General features: G+C 39.0%; 1 protein-coding gene across 5 annotated transcripts in view; it reads right to left on the reverse strand.

The window, feature by feature from the left end:
• TULP4 (TUB like protein 4) overlaps positions 1–15,553 on the reverse strand; it is a 152,211-nt gene that overhangs the window by 21,437 nt on the left and 115,221 nt on the right. For all 5 annotated transcript variants that reach the window (XM_033056781.1, XM_033056782.1, XM_033056785.2 and 2 more), the window contains exons 6-8: positions 13,962–14,096; positions 9,538–9,704; positions 456–680 (exon numbers count right to left, since the gene is read on the reverse strand). In XM_033056781.1, the coding sequence (XP_032912672.1) occupies positions 456–680; positions 9,538–9,704; positions 13,962–14,096 (527 nt within the window). The remainder of the gene's footprint in view (positions 1–455; positions 681–9,537; positions 9,705–13,961; positions 14,097–15,553) is intronic.

A 15,553-nucleotide genomic window follows, 5' to 3' on the forward strand; every position in this document is an offset into this window, starting at 1 on the left:
GATACCTAGTTCATTATTCCATAGCACTGTTGGAGCAGTAAGATTAGCAGAACTCACTGTTAGTAGAAATGTTTGGGCAGCCCCAGGTCTTAAGACGAACCCTCCTGGCAATTATTATAAGCATTCATGTGACATGTAGAAAGGCAACAGTTTTACCCCTGTGGATCCTTCCTGTAACCGTGACAGAGTACTATCACCAGTGTGAGCTTCTTCTGAAGTCTTTGTGAGTCACCAGCACATTTTACCCTTTTAATGTACTTGGAAAGCCATCTCCATGGAATAATGCAGATCAGCATGTGTGAGCCTTCTTTACAGATTTTTAATAGGCACCAAATGCATCAGAGGGGTCTTGAAGAAGGTACAAAGGTTTTTTAAATTTATAAAATCTTATAATTTAGTCATTGCTACTTTGGAACACTTTCCTGTTAACAGTACACACATTTCTTTCTTTTTACCTTGATTGTTGGTATGAAGGCAGTGGTGAGGTACGAGCAGAGCCGAGGGGGCAGGGTCAGCTTGCTGATGTCCTTGTCATCCCGCAGACAGCTGGCAATGGTCTGCTGGCATAGCAGCTGAAGACTGGAGACCCTGTGCTCCACCCTGACCACATACAATGCGGGCCCAGAAGCCATCAGCAGGCGGGAATCCCTGTGACCCCAGCAGATGGAGATGATGGGACGCTGCATGAAGAGCAAAGGGATACAACTTCAAAAGATTTTGTGCCAAAGATCTCTATCCAAGGTGGCTGCACAACAAGTGATTACATGAATTCAGCACAAATCACTCTAAGTCTTCCATAAACTTTGAAGTGCCCACCACTGCCCACAGAAGAAGAATGTGAACATCTCAAATAATCAAAACCAGCCACTGGTGTTTAATCAGTGCTTTTTACTCACTTAAAGCTCTTCACACAAGGAATCAGTTACCAAATTCAGTTACCAAATTCAGTACCTAGATAGTATAAGTGACTTTAAAGACACAGGGTGTTTAGAAGCAGGATCTTCTGATGCCCTAGACAAATGATTTATTTAGTCATCTAATCAGTCTTCATCCATTGATAACAACTCATATTTTACAACCGAGAAGTTGAATTATATGCCCAGAGACACTTAAAAAACAAGTGGAGAAAACCCAATCAGCTTTCTTGTCTTGCACCAAGTCTTCTGCTGCAGTGTCTCTTTTGAACTATTCCCAGAAGAACTGAACTGTGAAAGAGCACCAGGAACGCAACCAAGAATGGCCTTTTGTCTTCTACCTGTCTACATTCAGAAATGTCTAAATCATGACAGTAAAAACAAAAAGAGTGAGGGCCAACTGTACTAAATGTCACAACGTGGAACAGAATAATGATAAACAAAAAACTGCTGCTTAGGACATTTATTTCCTGCTTGCAAGGAGCTCCCTAAACCTTCCTTCTAAATCCCAGCTTTTCTAGTAAAGTACCAGTCTGTTGTGGTCTCCTCTAGCCCTACGATCATGAATTTTGCCCTTAAGCATTACTTGCACCCACCTGCCATCACTTGCTTTCTGTGTTACAAGGCACCTGTATGTGCTTATACAGACACACTCTCTGGTATTTCAATCCCATCTGCTACCTCTGTGTCAATAAACAACATGAAACTCAGACTCCATGAAGAATAATATACAGTAAGCTGCCATCAGTGAACTACCAAAGATATACTCCTTTCTGTGAAGGTCTTCCTGTTTTCACAATCTGTAATACCTGGAAGTTTAAGCAAACACATTTTTCACCTAAATAATGAACTGTATTTATTGAAAGGTCAGGGTATCTTTGGAATGTATTTTCACAACATGCATCAAACAAGAAGACAGGGTCAAGACACCACCAGTAATAGCTTTTATTCATTCCTCTATTAACAGCATGGTACCCAGATAGTAGGGTTAGATCAGCCCAGAGGTTGCTCACCTGGTCTGGCAAAAAAGCCTCCCTTCCATTTACAAATTCAAGATGCTTAAAGGTGAGAAACTGGGAAAAGTTGTTTTTATGTGACTGATATGAAGCAAAACGCAGCTGGCACAGCACTATATCAATGTTTATCATCAAGATAAAGCATTGAATGAAAAACTTTTTCACAGAAGAGATCTTCCCCCTACTATGTCATCTTAACCCAAATTTAAATTTCAAAGAAAATACTGGTTTTAAAGTAGGAGGAATGAAGGAACTTAATTTTAATTACATCTAGGCAATACCACACACACACCTCCATCTTCAGGCTGACTGATACGCAAATAGAAAGTAGCAACATGTGAACCTTGTGATTTTTACAGTAATTGCTAAATGCATTTTGTAGTGGAGAACTTCAGAAGAATTGAGAAATCCTTTGTGTACCATCAATAATTCCACATGGCATGTCATAACCATAATCTATGGGATACAGCCTTACATTTGAGGAGAGGTCACAAGAAGAATGCCTTACTGATCGGTATTTTTATGATTTGTGAGTGTGGCTTGGCCCTCACACTGTCTGGCAGCAATGAGACAGTTCAAGCTGCTTACCAAATAAATGCAATTGAAAAGGCACTGGCACAAGATAGATACATCTGCCGCATCTGCTGTATGACAGCCTGAGAACAGCACAGTAGAAGTGACCCTGATCTTCCCCAAGGGCTGAATCCCAGCATGGGCAGCACTATCTACCTGATCATTACTGTGGGATCCAAACTGCATCCTGCTGTTCACCTTGCATCAGCTACAGATTACCTATAAACACAGTGAGGGAACAAACAAGTATGTGACTTGGCACACAAATGTTTATTTATTGGATAGATTTTAACAGCAGGAGAGAAGTCTAATATCCCAGCTATCATAATCCAGTACAGCACATCCAGACCTGATGTCTCATATTGCAGCTATTATAACCCAATATATCACACCCAGGTAGGATTCCTCATCCAAATAGAGTAAAATAAAACCACCTCTTTCCTCAGGTTGCTGCTGCACACAGAGAACATCAGAGGTGCAGGTATTAGCAGTGCAAGAACCTTTGCAATCTAAAACACAGTCTCAAGGGAAAGGTTTTTCAGAAGCTTTGAAACACGGGGTGGGACCTCTGGCAACATAGCACTGTGGAGTTCCAAAGAGCAGAAAGTCAGAAGTTGAAAACTTCACCACCATTTTCCAACAGGCGACCATAATTTAGTCAACTTCTAAATTTCTCAGTGTATGATGTTCTTATATATTCTGTTTATGAATGTATATGCAAACAATATGTGAGTGGGCGCATGGTTAAACACACACAATACCTACAAGTGCTGTACTGTTTGTAAATCATGACATTTCTATCTTCCATTTGTACAATTAGTCTCCCCACATACCTCATTATGTTTTAATATTTTCAACCTCAACAAAGAGCACTTGCACCACACCACCAGACACACCTTGCCTTCGTTTTCTGAAATGGTCAGACCCTTAGTGTTCCTCCAGCCCAGTATTCAGCAACGTTTAATTTACAGTGAAGGGCTAAGACTTCAGATGAGCTTCCGGGAAAATTAGCCTGCCATTACAGGCTTGGAGAAATAAAAGATCACCCAAATGCCAGATCTGACCTGACCTTTAAAGTACTGCTCCAATAATATTTTTCTATAACTATGCTTCCTAGTCTTTCTCTTGCTGGACAAGGGATATGAATCAATTATTGCAGCAAGTCATTTATGAGCTGGCCACTGCTTTCTTTTCAAACTCTTCTGAGAAAAAACAATTGACCTCCAACATCCAACACATAAGTAAGTATTGCTCCTCATAAAGCATCCACTTATTTGCACTGTTTTAGTAAAACAAGAAAGGACAAAAGTTGTTGTATCCACCTGTTACAAAATTAACAAGCAGACTCCAGGACAGAAGAATTTTGTTTTCCATGTTTGCACAGTTGGGTTTTTTTTTTCCTGCTAGGAACAAAGAAATGCAGTTACAAATATAATATGAGAATTTCTAACCTCACTTTGCATATAAAAATACCATTAGGTTCTGGAAAATCTCAGCATAAACTGCAAATAACTTAATGAATTCCAGGGTTTAAATACCAACATACAGCTCAATGACAATTATATATTAGAAACCATTGGCTCAAACACAAGAAAAAAAGATAAAAACATATGCTTTATCAGGAGAAACGCTGACCGAAAACACATCTCAACAAGTGACCAACAAGGAGCTCTTTTTCCATTTCTTTCCAATTGGGCTTGAAAGTCAGCTACAGCTACTCAAATATGTACCCCCAGCTGGGATGTTGATTCCCCTTAGAAAAGCATGCAGGAATGGATATTCCCACTCAAAGCTCTGTGGTTGCTTCTTATAAGTCACTCTACTGTCTCTCTTACAGGAGAGAACATAATTTATATACATTCCTTCACTTGTATGCAATTCAGTCAATGAAAACACTGTTCCAGCTGATTCTTGCTGCCTGCCTTGAGTTCAGAAATCCTGAGCCATGGGGTCTGCCTGCTGCTTGAACTAATCCCTTGTTTGTTGGCACTGGGACTCTCGCTGGTAATAAAATAAAAATAGTATTCCAGGGCAGAAAGCCCAGGAACTAGCAGGACTTTTCTCAGGAGGAAGAACACAACTGCAAAATAGTATCCAGAGAACGGCATGTGTAAGTAGGCTGCCTGCTTGCTGTCACTCCAGACTGCTGATGCGGAGATACACACTATTCTCCTGTCAGAGACAAGCCGCAAGGTGCAATGGCTGCAGTGCCCACCCGGCTCCTGTGATTGTGTGTGCACACCTCTGTACTGCCACAGAACTCACGGATGGCTGTGGGAAAGCAACCTAACACTCCTTCATTCTTCTGCTCCTCATATTTACAGTGGGAAAAATATTAACTGCTAAGAACTGTCAGTGACAAATGATGAGAAATCTGCCACTGCTGTGGCCCGATATGATTTTTAATGTAGTAAACTCTTATTTGATTTGCAGCTGTTTTTTATATCCTCTCTATTTCTACAGTATTTTTTAAGAAGTCAATACAACGAGATTCCATTTTAACAGAAAGAGTTGCTTAGAGAAGTGTCTTCAATTTCCAGTGCTGATCAAAATCCATTTCTGCAGCAGAGATGATCCTATGGCCTATCTAAAGAACACCAGGGTCCTTATTGATATCCTAAAGCATGTTTCATCAGATAGTCCTAAACTGTTGCTTTTTTGCCTCTGTAAGAAAATGAACTCTTCTTGAAGTCTTGTTTTCATCCCATAGCAACTAAATAAAACTGATTTCAGGCAATATAAATGAAAGGCAACATCAATTCAGATGCAACAAACCTGAACACTCTGTGTGAAATAAATGAAGTAAGCAAGGTCTGCTCAGCTGAATAACATAAAAAGCAGCCTCTTCTTTCAGAAGTTTTTGATCTGAATTAAACCTAAAATTGCACCTTCCTTCTCTAGCCTTTACAGAACTATCAGGTTTTTACAGGATCATATAATCTTAAATCTATTTATTTAGATGCTGAGACATTTCTAGCAGAAAACCAGTCTCTGAAATGCTGACAGCAGCAGGTCTATAGCAAGTTGGTTATCTTCTCAAAGACTTCTGGAAACTTCTTCCATAAAGATTTAGTCTTTGGTATACCACCTTGAATTAGGTTTAAAAATATTACGCTGATAAACATGGGTTTTTTAACATTTACGTAATCTTGCTGTTTATATCACATGTGAAGTTTAGTTCACTCTGATCCTCCTTCGGTACACTCAAGACGTAATCTGTATTCACACCAGCTACGCAGTGATATAAAAGCTTAAAGTAATGTAAATTTACTGTAGAATTAAAGGTGTATGGAGGAGAGCTGCACTGTAGCTTCTAAATCTCTGCTCTTGTTCCCCTGGTCCTCTCTAGGACATATTAAAAAAATCATAAAAACTGAAGAAGGGACCAAATATAAGCCACAAGATTGAACCATTAGAAAGAAAAGATTCACAAGTTTGTTAAAGTTGGCAGTCAGATAATGTTGAAGAGATCCTGTAGGAGACTCCTCTTTGAAGTTTAGGATATAGGAAGATATGAAGCATCTGTTTTCAATCAGCAGTGACAGCAGGTACAGTTAGTTGATATAATAAAGACCTGTCTGCACATTGGATGAGAACTTCTAGAATGACAGAACTGGGTTGCAGCATTTGGTAAACAATTTTAACAGGACTATAAAACAGTCTTAAATCAGTTGGTTATTCTCATCCCTGCTTGATGCCAGGGAAAGATTGTGAAGACTTACCAAACAATGTAAGAAATTAGCATTCTTCCAATAAAAATATTATGACCAGCAGGGCAGTCTGCTGTTGCAATCTCATTTTTAAATGTTGAAAATGCAGGACCATGAAAAAATGGGGTGTATTTTTGGTACCTTACATTGGTGCTTGTGATATATACAAGGACATGTGTAGAAAGAGGTAAATTTTACAGAAATTGATAGCATGTTTTTGAATAGTCATCTGCTGATCACCAGCCCTTAAGATATGCTCTCTGCATAGAATTCAGTTCAGTATTTGACCAGCCCTAACCAATGCTTTTTCAGCTCTTTTCACTCTATTCTGCAAACACATCTTTGCAGGATGCCAGGCTGAAGCCCCAGAGCCAGGAACAGGAATGACTGCTACACTATGCCAACTCTACCACTCTGTTTATGAATGTTGTTTTTCAAGCAAAGCTATTGCTTTTATATTTCAATACTTCTAAACAAGTGTGATTTCAGTATCTAGAGTTTTATAGTCAGCAAACTAGGTTTATGAACTATAAATTCCTATACTGAAGGTAAAAGCTTAAGAGAGTTAATCAAACAAGACAGAGGATGCCAAAACTAAAGCTGGAGAGGAAGGCAGCATATAAAACATCTTGAAGGGATCCATGACAACAGTCATCACTGAGATGAGCTACCTGCACTTCCCAAATCTATTCTACCACTGGAGTTTGCAGTGACTTTATGTTCAGTAGCATTCCACCCAAGTTGCATATAAATCCTGTCAGTCTTAGACTGAGTTTTGCTGTAAACAACAAAATGTTTCCCGAATGTCCTACCAAAGACAGGACAAACAGCAGAAACAAAAACAGTTCAGTATATTTTACTGATAAAATTTTCAGACATCTGCTATGTCAAAGAATTGGGACAGAGGACCACATGGAAAATAATTTAGTAGCTGTAATCCATTATTTTTATGTTCATGGTTGTTTTATTTATTCTGGTTTTTGTATTCAGAACAACATTCATTTATAATCAATGCACTTTTCCAGTCACACATTTCGTTTCTTCATAAGAAAGTCTTAGCAGAAGAGTTCAAGATGAGGAAATTATTTTCTTTTCTTCAATTTTTTTTTTTTTAGTTCAGTAACCAGTGATGAATCTTATAAAATCCCATTAAAAGGCTGACTGCCATGGTACAGAAAACTAATTAATTTACTCTGATGAATTTGTCACAAGACAAATTACTAGGACCACTGACTCACTCTCATCTTTGTAAATATATCTTTGGAGCAGAGGCACAGCGTAACAGAATTTACCAGCATATTTTTTGCAATGGTGGTTTTTTATCTAGTTTTGTCAGTAAACTAAAAAACAAGTAACTAAGTAACAATGTTCTAGCATACCTGGTAATACTACTAGACCAGTATTCAAATACAGAGGAGAATAAAGTCCACATGAGCAGATACAGCAGTTCTTCTGAAAGACTCTTCACTTTCTCCTGCAGCTGAGTAAACATGCATTTAGATGCACCAAATGAAGAGACTAAACACTAATAAAAGAAGAGGGGTGGCTCTAATTTTAGGTAGGTTTATGTGCACTTTTTTAATGAACATAAATATATCAGTTTGAATGTTATTTTTATCCAGATTTCCAAAGGAAATGAGACTCCTTGTTTCTGTATTAAGTGGTGGTTGCCTCTCCCTGACTGTCCTCGCCCTTCACTTGCAACCTGGCTTACAACTTCTGAAATTGTTGGCTTTTAGTCTGCAGTTGACAACAGGGGAAGAAATTGCCATTACATTAAAATATTGCTATTCCCAACAAAAACAGCAACTGGAAAGAGCAGAAAGGCTTATGTTACTACTCCCACTATTTGAAATACTGCAGTACAAACTTGGCATTCACTTGTTCTGCCTGACCTCTCAGCAGCCCTGTAAACACTCGCATAATAGCAGAATAATTAGCCCCCCACATCAGCCACAATATGTGCTTTCTCCCAGCTGGTTATGCAGAGGAAAAAGGAGAAGAGTTGAAAACATGAAAAGAAGCTGAAGCTATACATGGAGAACTAGAGGAGATGAAGGTATTTAAATGAAGGAGAATTTGAGATCAGCAGGAACAAAGCAGTGAGGGAAAAGCCCACACACATGCGTACCTTGGGGCAACCTGACCTGGTGGGTTCTGATGCTCAAACCACAGAGTGATTTCACAGCCTGGCACCAGAGGGTTCAACAGCTAATGTGCACATACTGAGTTCTGGTACTGAAGTAACAGAACAAGGTTTGCTTTTCACCTGGGCTGGGAGAAAGTGACATTGATATAAATATGTTTTCTTCAGAACTGATCCAGAGAGGAAAGGGCTGTGCTACTTTGCTGCAAGAGCTACATTTAAGACAATAAAGCTGTGTTGTTTATGGGTAAGTCCTTTAGGTACCTAAATCAGCATTAGATATCACCGTACATATTTAGGTTGGCTTTAGAGACCATTATTTTACACTTTGCACAACTAAAGAATTCTATCTAAATTAGAGTGCTAAGGTTAATAAGCACAGGTTAATGCTAAATATAAGCAAACACAAAAGCTTAGAAGATGGTTTACAATGTCACCCTTTTGCATCCATTCCAGATCAGGGTACTGGAAAAAAAAATGATAATACATGGTATCATCATTAAATATAATTAATATATCTACAGCATTTTCCTTCACTTTTAGATTCCAAAGCTATTATAAAGTTTCCTTACTAGCAGCAGAAATCAGAATGGAGTCATCCCTATTCTGCAGAAATTGACACAGAATTACATTCAGCTGGGGTCTGAAGTACCAACAAAGACCGTTGTGCTCCTGAGCAGCTCACAGACCATGTGCGGGCATTTACTTGGAAAGTTATATGACTGAGGTTACTGCATCACACCAAATGACTGTACATTAGAAAATTACAGCAAGAATCTTGTAGTTATGATACTAGACTTGGAATATTTTTGTCCAGCTCTTGGCTCTGCTACAACATTAAGCAAGTTAAGTTCTTCCTTCTCCTCAGTCACTTATCCATAAAACAATCGAATTTTCTTTTTCTGTCTGTTCATGGCCCAGTGATTTTGGGAAACAGACCTTCTCCTTTCATATTTCCACAATACCTAGCACAGTGGATGTTAGAATCAGGTGCAGTCTTGCATGTCTACCTTAATGCAAACAACCATTGTTTATAGCACATTTTTATCTGCATTGTGTTTTAGGATGGATTCGGGACATTTTGCAACCTTTTCCACATTGCAGGTCTACAGCAATGAGCTAATGTGGGAAAAACATGTCAGCAAAACATGGAGAACAGACTTAAAAAGGCCTCCTACCTGCACAGGTGTCTCCAGAGTGTAGATATGTTCCCCACGCACGTTGTAGAACTTGACAAGTGCGCTTTTCAGCAGGGAACCATTGCTGAGGTCAACCAGCTGGTTCTGCTTCTCCATGCCTGCTACTGCAAGCAGGTCTCCTTGTGTGCACCACTGTACCACCACATCTGAAATCACAAAGATGGTCTGCAGTAACCACTGACTAGGAATAACAGGAACAGCATTTCCAGATGCTGAAAAGTGACTTGAAACAGATAAAACATGCTCTCAGAAGTTACTTAAGTACTTAGAAACCTACACCCTTTCATTGAAATAGTAGAAAATATGCCACACGTGCTTTTGAGAACGACTACTTCGTAAATTGAAAAAAAAATGTAAAAAACATACTTTTCCTCTCTATAGTGAATCTAGAATGTAATCAGTAGCTGCTCCTAAAACCTAAGGACAAGAATTCACTAGAGATCTTGAAAGTGATATGGAAAATCCTACATCCAGCTTTGGGGTAAGTAAGTGGAATCAAGTCAATAGGCAGATAAATAATGTTACTAAGAGAGCAGCAAAGTGTGTTTGTCTGGAAAGGCCTATAGTGGAAAAAAGCAGAATATCTGGCAAATGCTTCACGTTCTCACTGGCTGTCAATATAACCTTTAGCATAACTCAAACTAGAGGTACAACAGTGTAATATGAAACTAAAAGTAATTGGACTTTTGTCTATAAATACATACAGCCTCCATATAATATGTTTTCTTTTGCCACCATCATACAAAGATGATGAGGGCTCTGGACAATCTCTCTTAAGAAGGGAGACTGAGGGAGCTGGACTTGTTTGGTCTAAAGCAGCCTGAGAGTGGATCTCATTATTATCTCAAAGGTTTGTGCTGAGAAGATGGTGCCAGACTCTTTCCAGTGGTGCCCAGTGACAGGATGAGGAGCAACAGCCATAAACTAAAGCCCAAGAAGTTCCACCTCAACATAAGGAAGAATTCCTTTACACTGAGGGCAGCAGAGCAATGGAAGAGGCTGCTCAGGGAGGTTGAGGAGTTTCTGTCTCTGGAGACATTCAAAACCCACAAAGACAAGTCCCTGTGTAACCTGTTCTAGAGGGCCCTGCCTTGCCAGGGGGGCTGGACTGGCTAATCCCCAGAGGTCCCTTCCAATGCTAATGATTCTGTGATTCTGACTTGTGAAAATCTATTCACAAGCTTAGCAGGGCTTTGCTGGAATCACATAGGGACTGCTCAGACTCTCATATACACGGCTATGAATATACATATCAGTTACTTCTCTTACAGGCTCCTCATGATGAGGAACGCCCACAGCTTAATTTGGGGATCGTTATTTCAGACCCTTATATCCTCTAGCTCTTTGTCGCACTTCTAGAGTAACTCTAAAACAGAATTTTGTATTTCTGCTCGTGTTTCAACAGCAGACTTGCATGTTCAAGGAATACCAAACTAGTCTTTAAATCTTTATACTCTTAAACCAAAGGTGAAAGGCATCTATTTTGTGCTGAGACAAAATGAAGGTAAAGACAAAACTTTTGTGCTCTGGGATGCTCAATCTGCCAAGAACCTTTTGAAGACACTTGTGGGCGAGAAGCTGTCTTCAAATGAAGAAGCAGGAGAGAAATGAGAGTTGGCAGGAAGGATCTCAAAATTGTTTCAAGTTGTCAACTTGTCATTTTCAGGGACTTTTATGTGCAATTTAAAATGGTTTTATATTATTTCAACTTTCTGATATTTCTCATGGGAATTATGCTTCTGTACATATCAGAGGGAAGTTGCATGCTCCTCAAGGTAATTTTTCCACAGCTAGGCATTGCATGCCTCTTGTTTTCTCTTAGTTTTCATCCCTCAAAGTAACCTACAATGGGATTTAATTCATGTTTCTTGGAGAGGAAGAAGACAGGCAGGTGAGAAATAAACAAGGCTAGCTGATCAGCTCCACTTTTGGTAACTGCATAGCTATGGAACTACCATAATGAAAAAACTGTCTCTTTGGATACATATCCTCAGGTAAAACTTTCAGCTGATACCCATTACAAGAGGAAGATGAGTGATTACTTTGTCCAGCAGTTCTCTCTCTTTCAAAATCCTAGAATTAGACTGCTGCTAAGACAGCACAGGGGTGGATATGAGCTGCAGCATCCCCCCAGGACAGTGTGTCTCTACTGATATGCTTGCATGGCCAACAGGATCTTCAGTGACTATTGGACCTTTACATAAAATAACTGAGAAACAGGTTCTCAGCATCAGCATAGAGATTAAAAATCAAATGGAGGTTTCATCTAGGGTAATAGTCTACAAGTTAATCAGTGGATCAGTCACCCCTCAAAACTAGTTTCCAGCCACCTCAAACACGTATATCAGCAAATCTTGAACACAGAGCACTGGAAATGTGCAGCAGCTCTGCAGGCAGTAGTTGTGGTTAACTAGTAAAATTAGTAGGTATAGCTCAGCAGTTCTACAAGTAGCAGTGCACTAAGAATCACAGAGTTAAAAAGGACAAATAAAGGATACATCTGAACAGTTCAAGATCTCCACTAGGACTGACAAAACTACTAGGACTGTTCAAGTTGGATGAAAAGAACTTTTATTTGGGTAATCAAATTATCATGGCTTTTCCTTGTCAATTTAACAGAAATATTCCCAATAAAATGATGGCTCTGCAAAACTAGCAGAATATATATACATGGTTGAAATAATTTCATAATTGCCTACTTTAAAAATGCACTGAGTAGCATACAGCAGCCTATAAAGGCGAGGATATCTGCTGCAGAGACCACAGCACGATACTTTGAGATTTTAAAGACAAACACATGAGCAAGGACTTGTAGACAATACTGAAGACCATACTTGGTAGTCTTGCACATTCTTGCCTGTGATAAAATCCAGTAAAATTTAGAGTCACTTGAAAAAAATATGAACATACAGGAAGCGTGAACATCTATATAAAACCTGGCATAAAATACTTTCCACTGTACAGTGCATAAAACAACAGATAGTGATATCCCAATCATCTTTTTCTGTCAAACACACATTCCCAATGTAGTAAGATGCAGCATGTTTTTTTGTCTATGAAAAAAAAGTAGTCCAGTTTATAATTAATAAAAATATTCCTACCCTATCTAGCAAATTAATATTTTGCTACAGGAGGGTACCATACTTAAGGGATCGTTTTTGCACTGGGGAAAAGAGAAACAGGACAGACATCCTTATCAAGGTAAAGCCCTGCAACTCTCAACAGAGAATAAGATGGGATTTGTTTCTCCTACTGTTTGCAGTTGAAAGTTAGACTAGATGACAACTCAAGACTGCTGAGCACCCTAATCACTCTAATATTATAGAAATGCTGAGCAGACCTATTGGTGATTATCACAAGAGCTTTGTTAAGTTGGCTCCAGTTTTCCACACTCTTGGTATCCTTTCAGCTGATGAAGCTTTCTGGATTGTAGGGTTGCCTCACGATGCTGCATTTTGCCACTCACGCATTTCTTGTGTTGGCACAGAGGGAGAAAGCAATGGAGAAGAAACCTCAAAGGAAATGTTTTTACCTCCTAAGACTACTGTATGTAGCAGATAACCCAAAAACTGTGGGGCTGGAGTTAGGGCAACTTTTCATCAAAAACATCCCACTATTTCAGAATAGCTAAGAGTTTGCTCCAACAGCCTAATTCTCTTTCCATCTAATTTAAAACTAATTTACCCGTGGACATGAAAAAGCTTCAGTGGAACCTGTATTTAAGTATGTGCCCGTGTGCTGTATTGAATTAAAATGTCTCTGCAGGCAGAGCACAGTAAATTGCACTGAGAGTGCTGGCAAAGTAAAGGACATTTTTAATAGGGAAGAACAGTAAAAATTTCAATGTGAGTTAAAGATTTTACATGGAATACTGATTGTACAAACATTCATGCACATCGCTTAGCAAAATGTATAGTAATTAATCACTGGAATTTTTCCTCTCTCAGAATAACTTGCCTCTTGACAATTAATAATTCTAGCAAGTTTTCAATAATTGTGAGAACCAAAGCAGCATTGCAATTTATACCAGGTTACAAAAAGCATGGAAGATCTTGTGAATTAGACACGCAAAGAAAGTGTTACACAGCAGAGACATTCACACAAAGAACCATAATCATATTAATGCATTCTGCTGGAAAACTGCAAAACAGATCAATTGCCCTACAAAACTGCCACAAAAACAAGATCTCAAAAATATTGTGAAACACTTTTTCAAACACCAAACTCCATCAGCCAAGACCTGCTCTTCCTCCAGCAGGTGTCACTGCTGGAAATGGCAATAACAGCACCGAGGGCCCCGGGGTTAAGGAGTGAGAGCCACAAAAATGTAACCTATGGATACATCATCAAAAATACAAGAAAAACAGGGCATAGGAGAGGGAGAAATGGCTTTTTTTTTGTACCTTTCAACCCTGAGCGGATGATAGTAGGAGACAAGTCATCATAATTGTTCATTAAACTGATGTCTCCTGACGTGAAGCTGACAGTAAGTAGTGGCTTGGTGTTCTGCACCGGGACAGGATACGCAGCTGGTCCATCTGCAAAAACAAGGCTGTGAGTGAGCAAAAGGTAAACAACCAAAAATAATCACATCCAGGCAGAAACACACTGTACTTCAGCCTATCACCATCAACAGTTGTTCCAAGCCTCTCTACCTGCTTACTTCTGCAACATCTGTGGGCACAAGCAAAGCAGGTTTAGCTAGTTAAGCTTCTCTGTTTCTGTGAAACCTCAGTGCTTTTACTTTACAGTCAATTTTTACTGCAGCATATCCACAGTGATTAATGCATACACTATTATGTTACATAGCAGTGTTTTTCAGTCTTTCTCCATTCTCAACTCCCCAAAGTGCCAAAAAAATTGAAAACTAGTGCCTTAGAATGCTTTCTTGGAACCCCAGTTGAAAACTAGCAAGATGAACAATAAAATGACATTAAAAAATATTTATTCTTGCTTGGGCAGATGCTGGGGGCTCCTCCTGAAGTCACACAGAGACATTTTACAAACTTCCAAGAGAACACACTGACCTTTCACAAATTACTGCATTCTAAATGTCTAGGCAGCAGCATGAAAAGATACCTGCCATTCTGCATAACAGGATCCAATGCACCCAAAGGTAGAAGTGAGCCCAAATGGTACACCTGGCTTTAAAAACCATTTCTGCTAAGTGTCTGGTCCTCTGAGCTCATTTTTCAGCAATTCACTAAAATCTCTTTGTTCAAATACTTCATGACCAATATTGCCATCTGTGCTTTTGCTGTTTAACTCTTTCTGTTTACAGTTTCTGAGAGGAGATGCCATTGGTCCCTGATTAAGTGCCTCTCAAGGCCAACATCTTTTCCAGTCAACAAAAAAGGCAGAACCAGTTAAGAGTAGTATTGCTTCCTAAACTTGTAAAAAAGCTGATGAGAAAGCATTTTGGAGAAAGATGTCTAGTAACTTAGCACCTCCATGTGTATATAATTTAATAAGAAAATCCCAACAAACTTGCAGTCCTTCCTACACATCTGTGTGAGTCAAAGGCTTGTCACCTTTGAGAGGTTTATGCTGCATCTGCTCTAAAGAAAACACATCATGTTTGGGTAATCATTAAAATAGGCTTGTAGGCTTGTAATGAGTCCACCCACCCCCTACTGACTCAGAAAAAGTGAACACATTTGGATCATTTAAGTTCTCATCTGTGTACTCTGCAATTTCACCATCCTACAACTGGAACCTCAGTATTTTTAAAAAAACACAACAAAAAACCCAGGAAAAAGACAATTTATTGTTGTTGTCTGTCTTGCTTTAGGAACTTGTTTCTTTCCTTCTAAGGTAAGAAATCTTACCCAGTACCAGAAGAGAGGTATGAAAGCCAAAAAAAATTCAATTTTAAAATATGCTAACATTTTACCAGGTGATCAGATTATGTTCCTTCAATATTTGTTAAATATATAAGCTTATTATATAGACACATATACTGTAAAAGGTAGATTTTTGGTCTGAATCCAAATTA

Source organism: Catharus ustulatus, chromosome 3 (assembly GCF_009819885.2).
Source record: "Catharus ustulatus isolate bCatUst1 chromosome 3, bCatUst1.pri.v2, whole genome shotgun sequence".
NCBI lineage: Eukaryota > Metazoa > Chordata > Aves > Passeriformes > Turdidae > Catharus > Catharus ustulatus.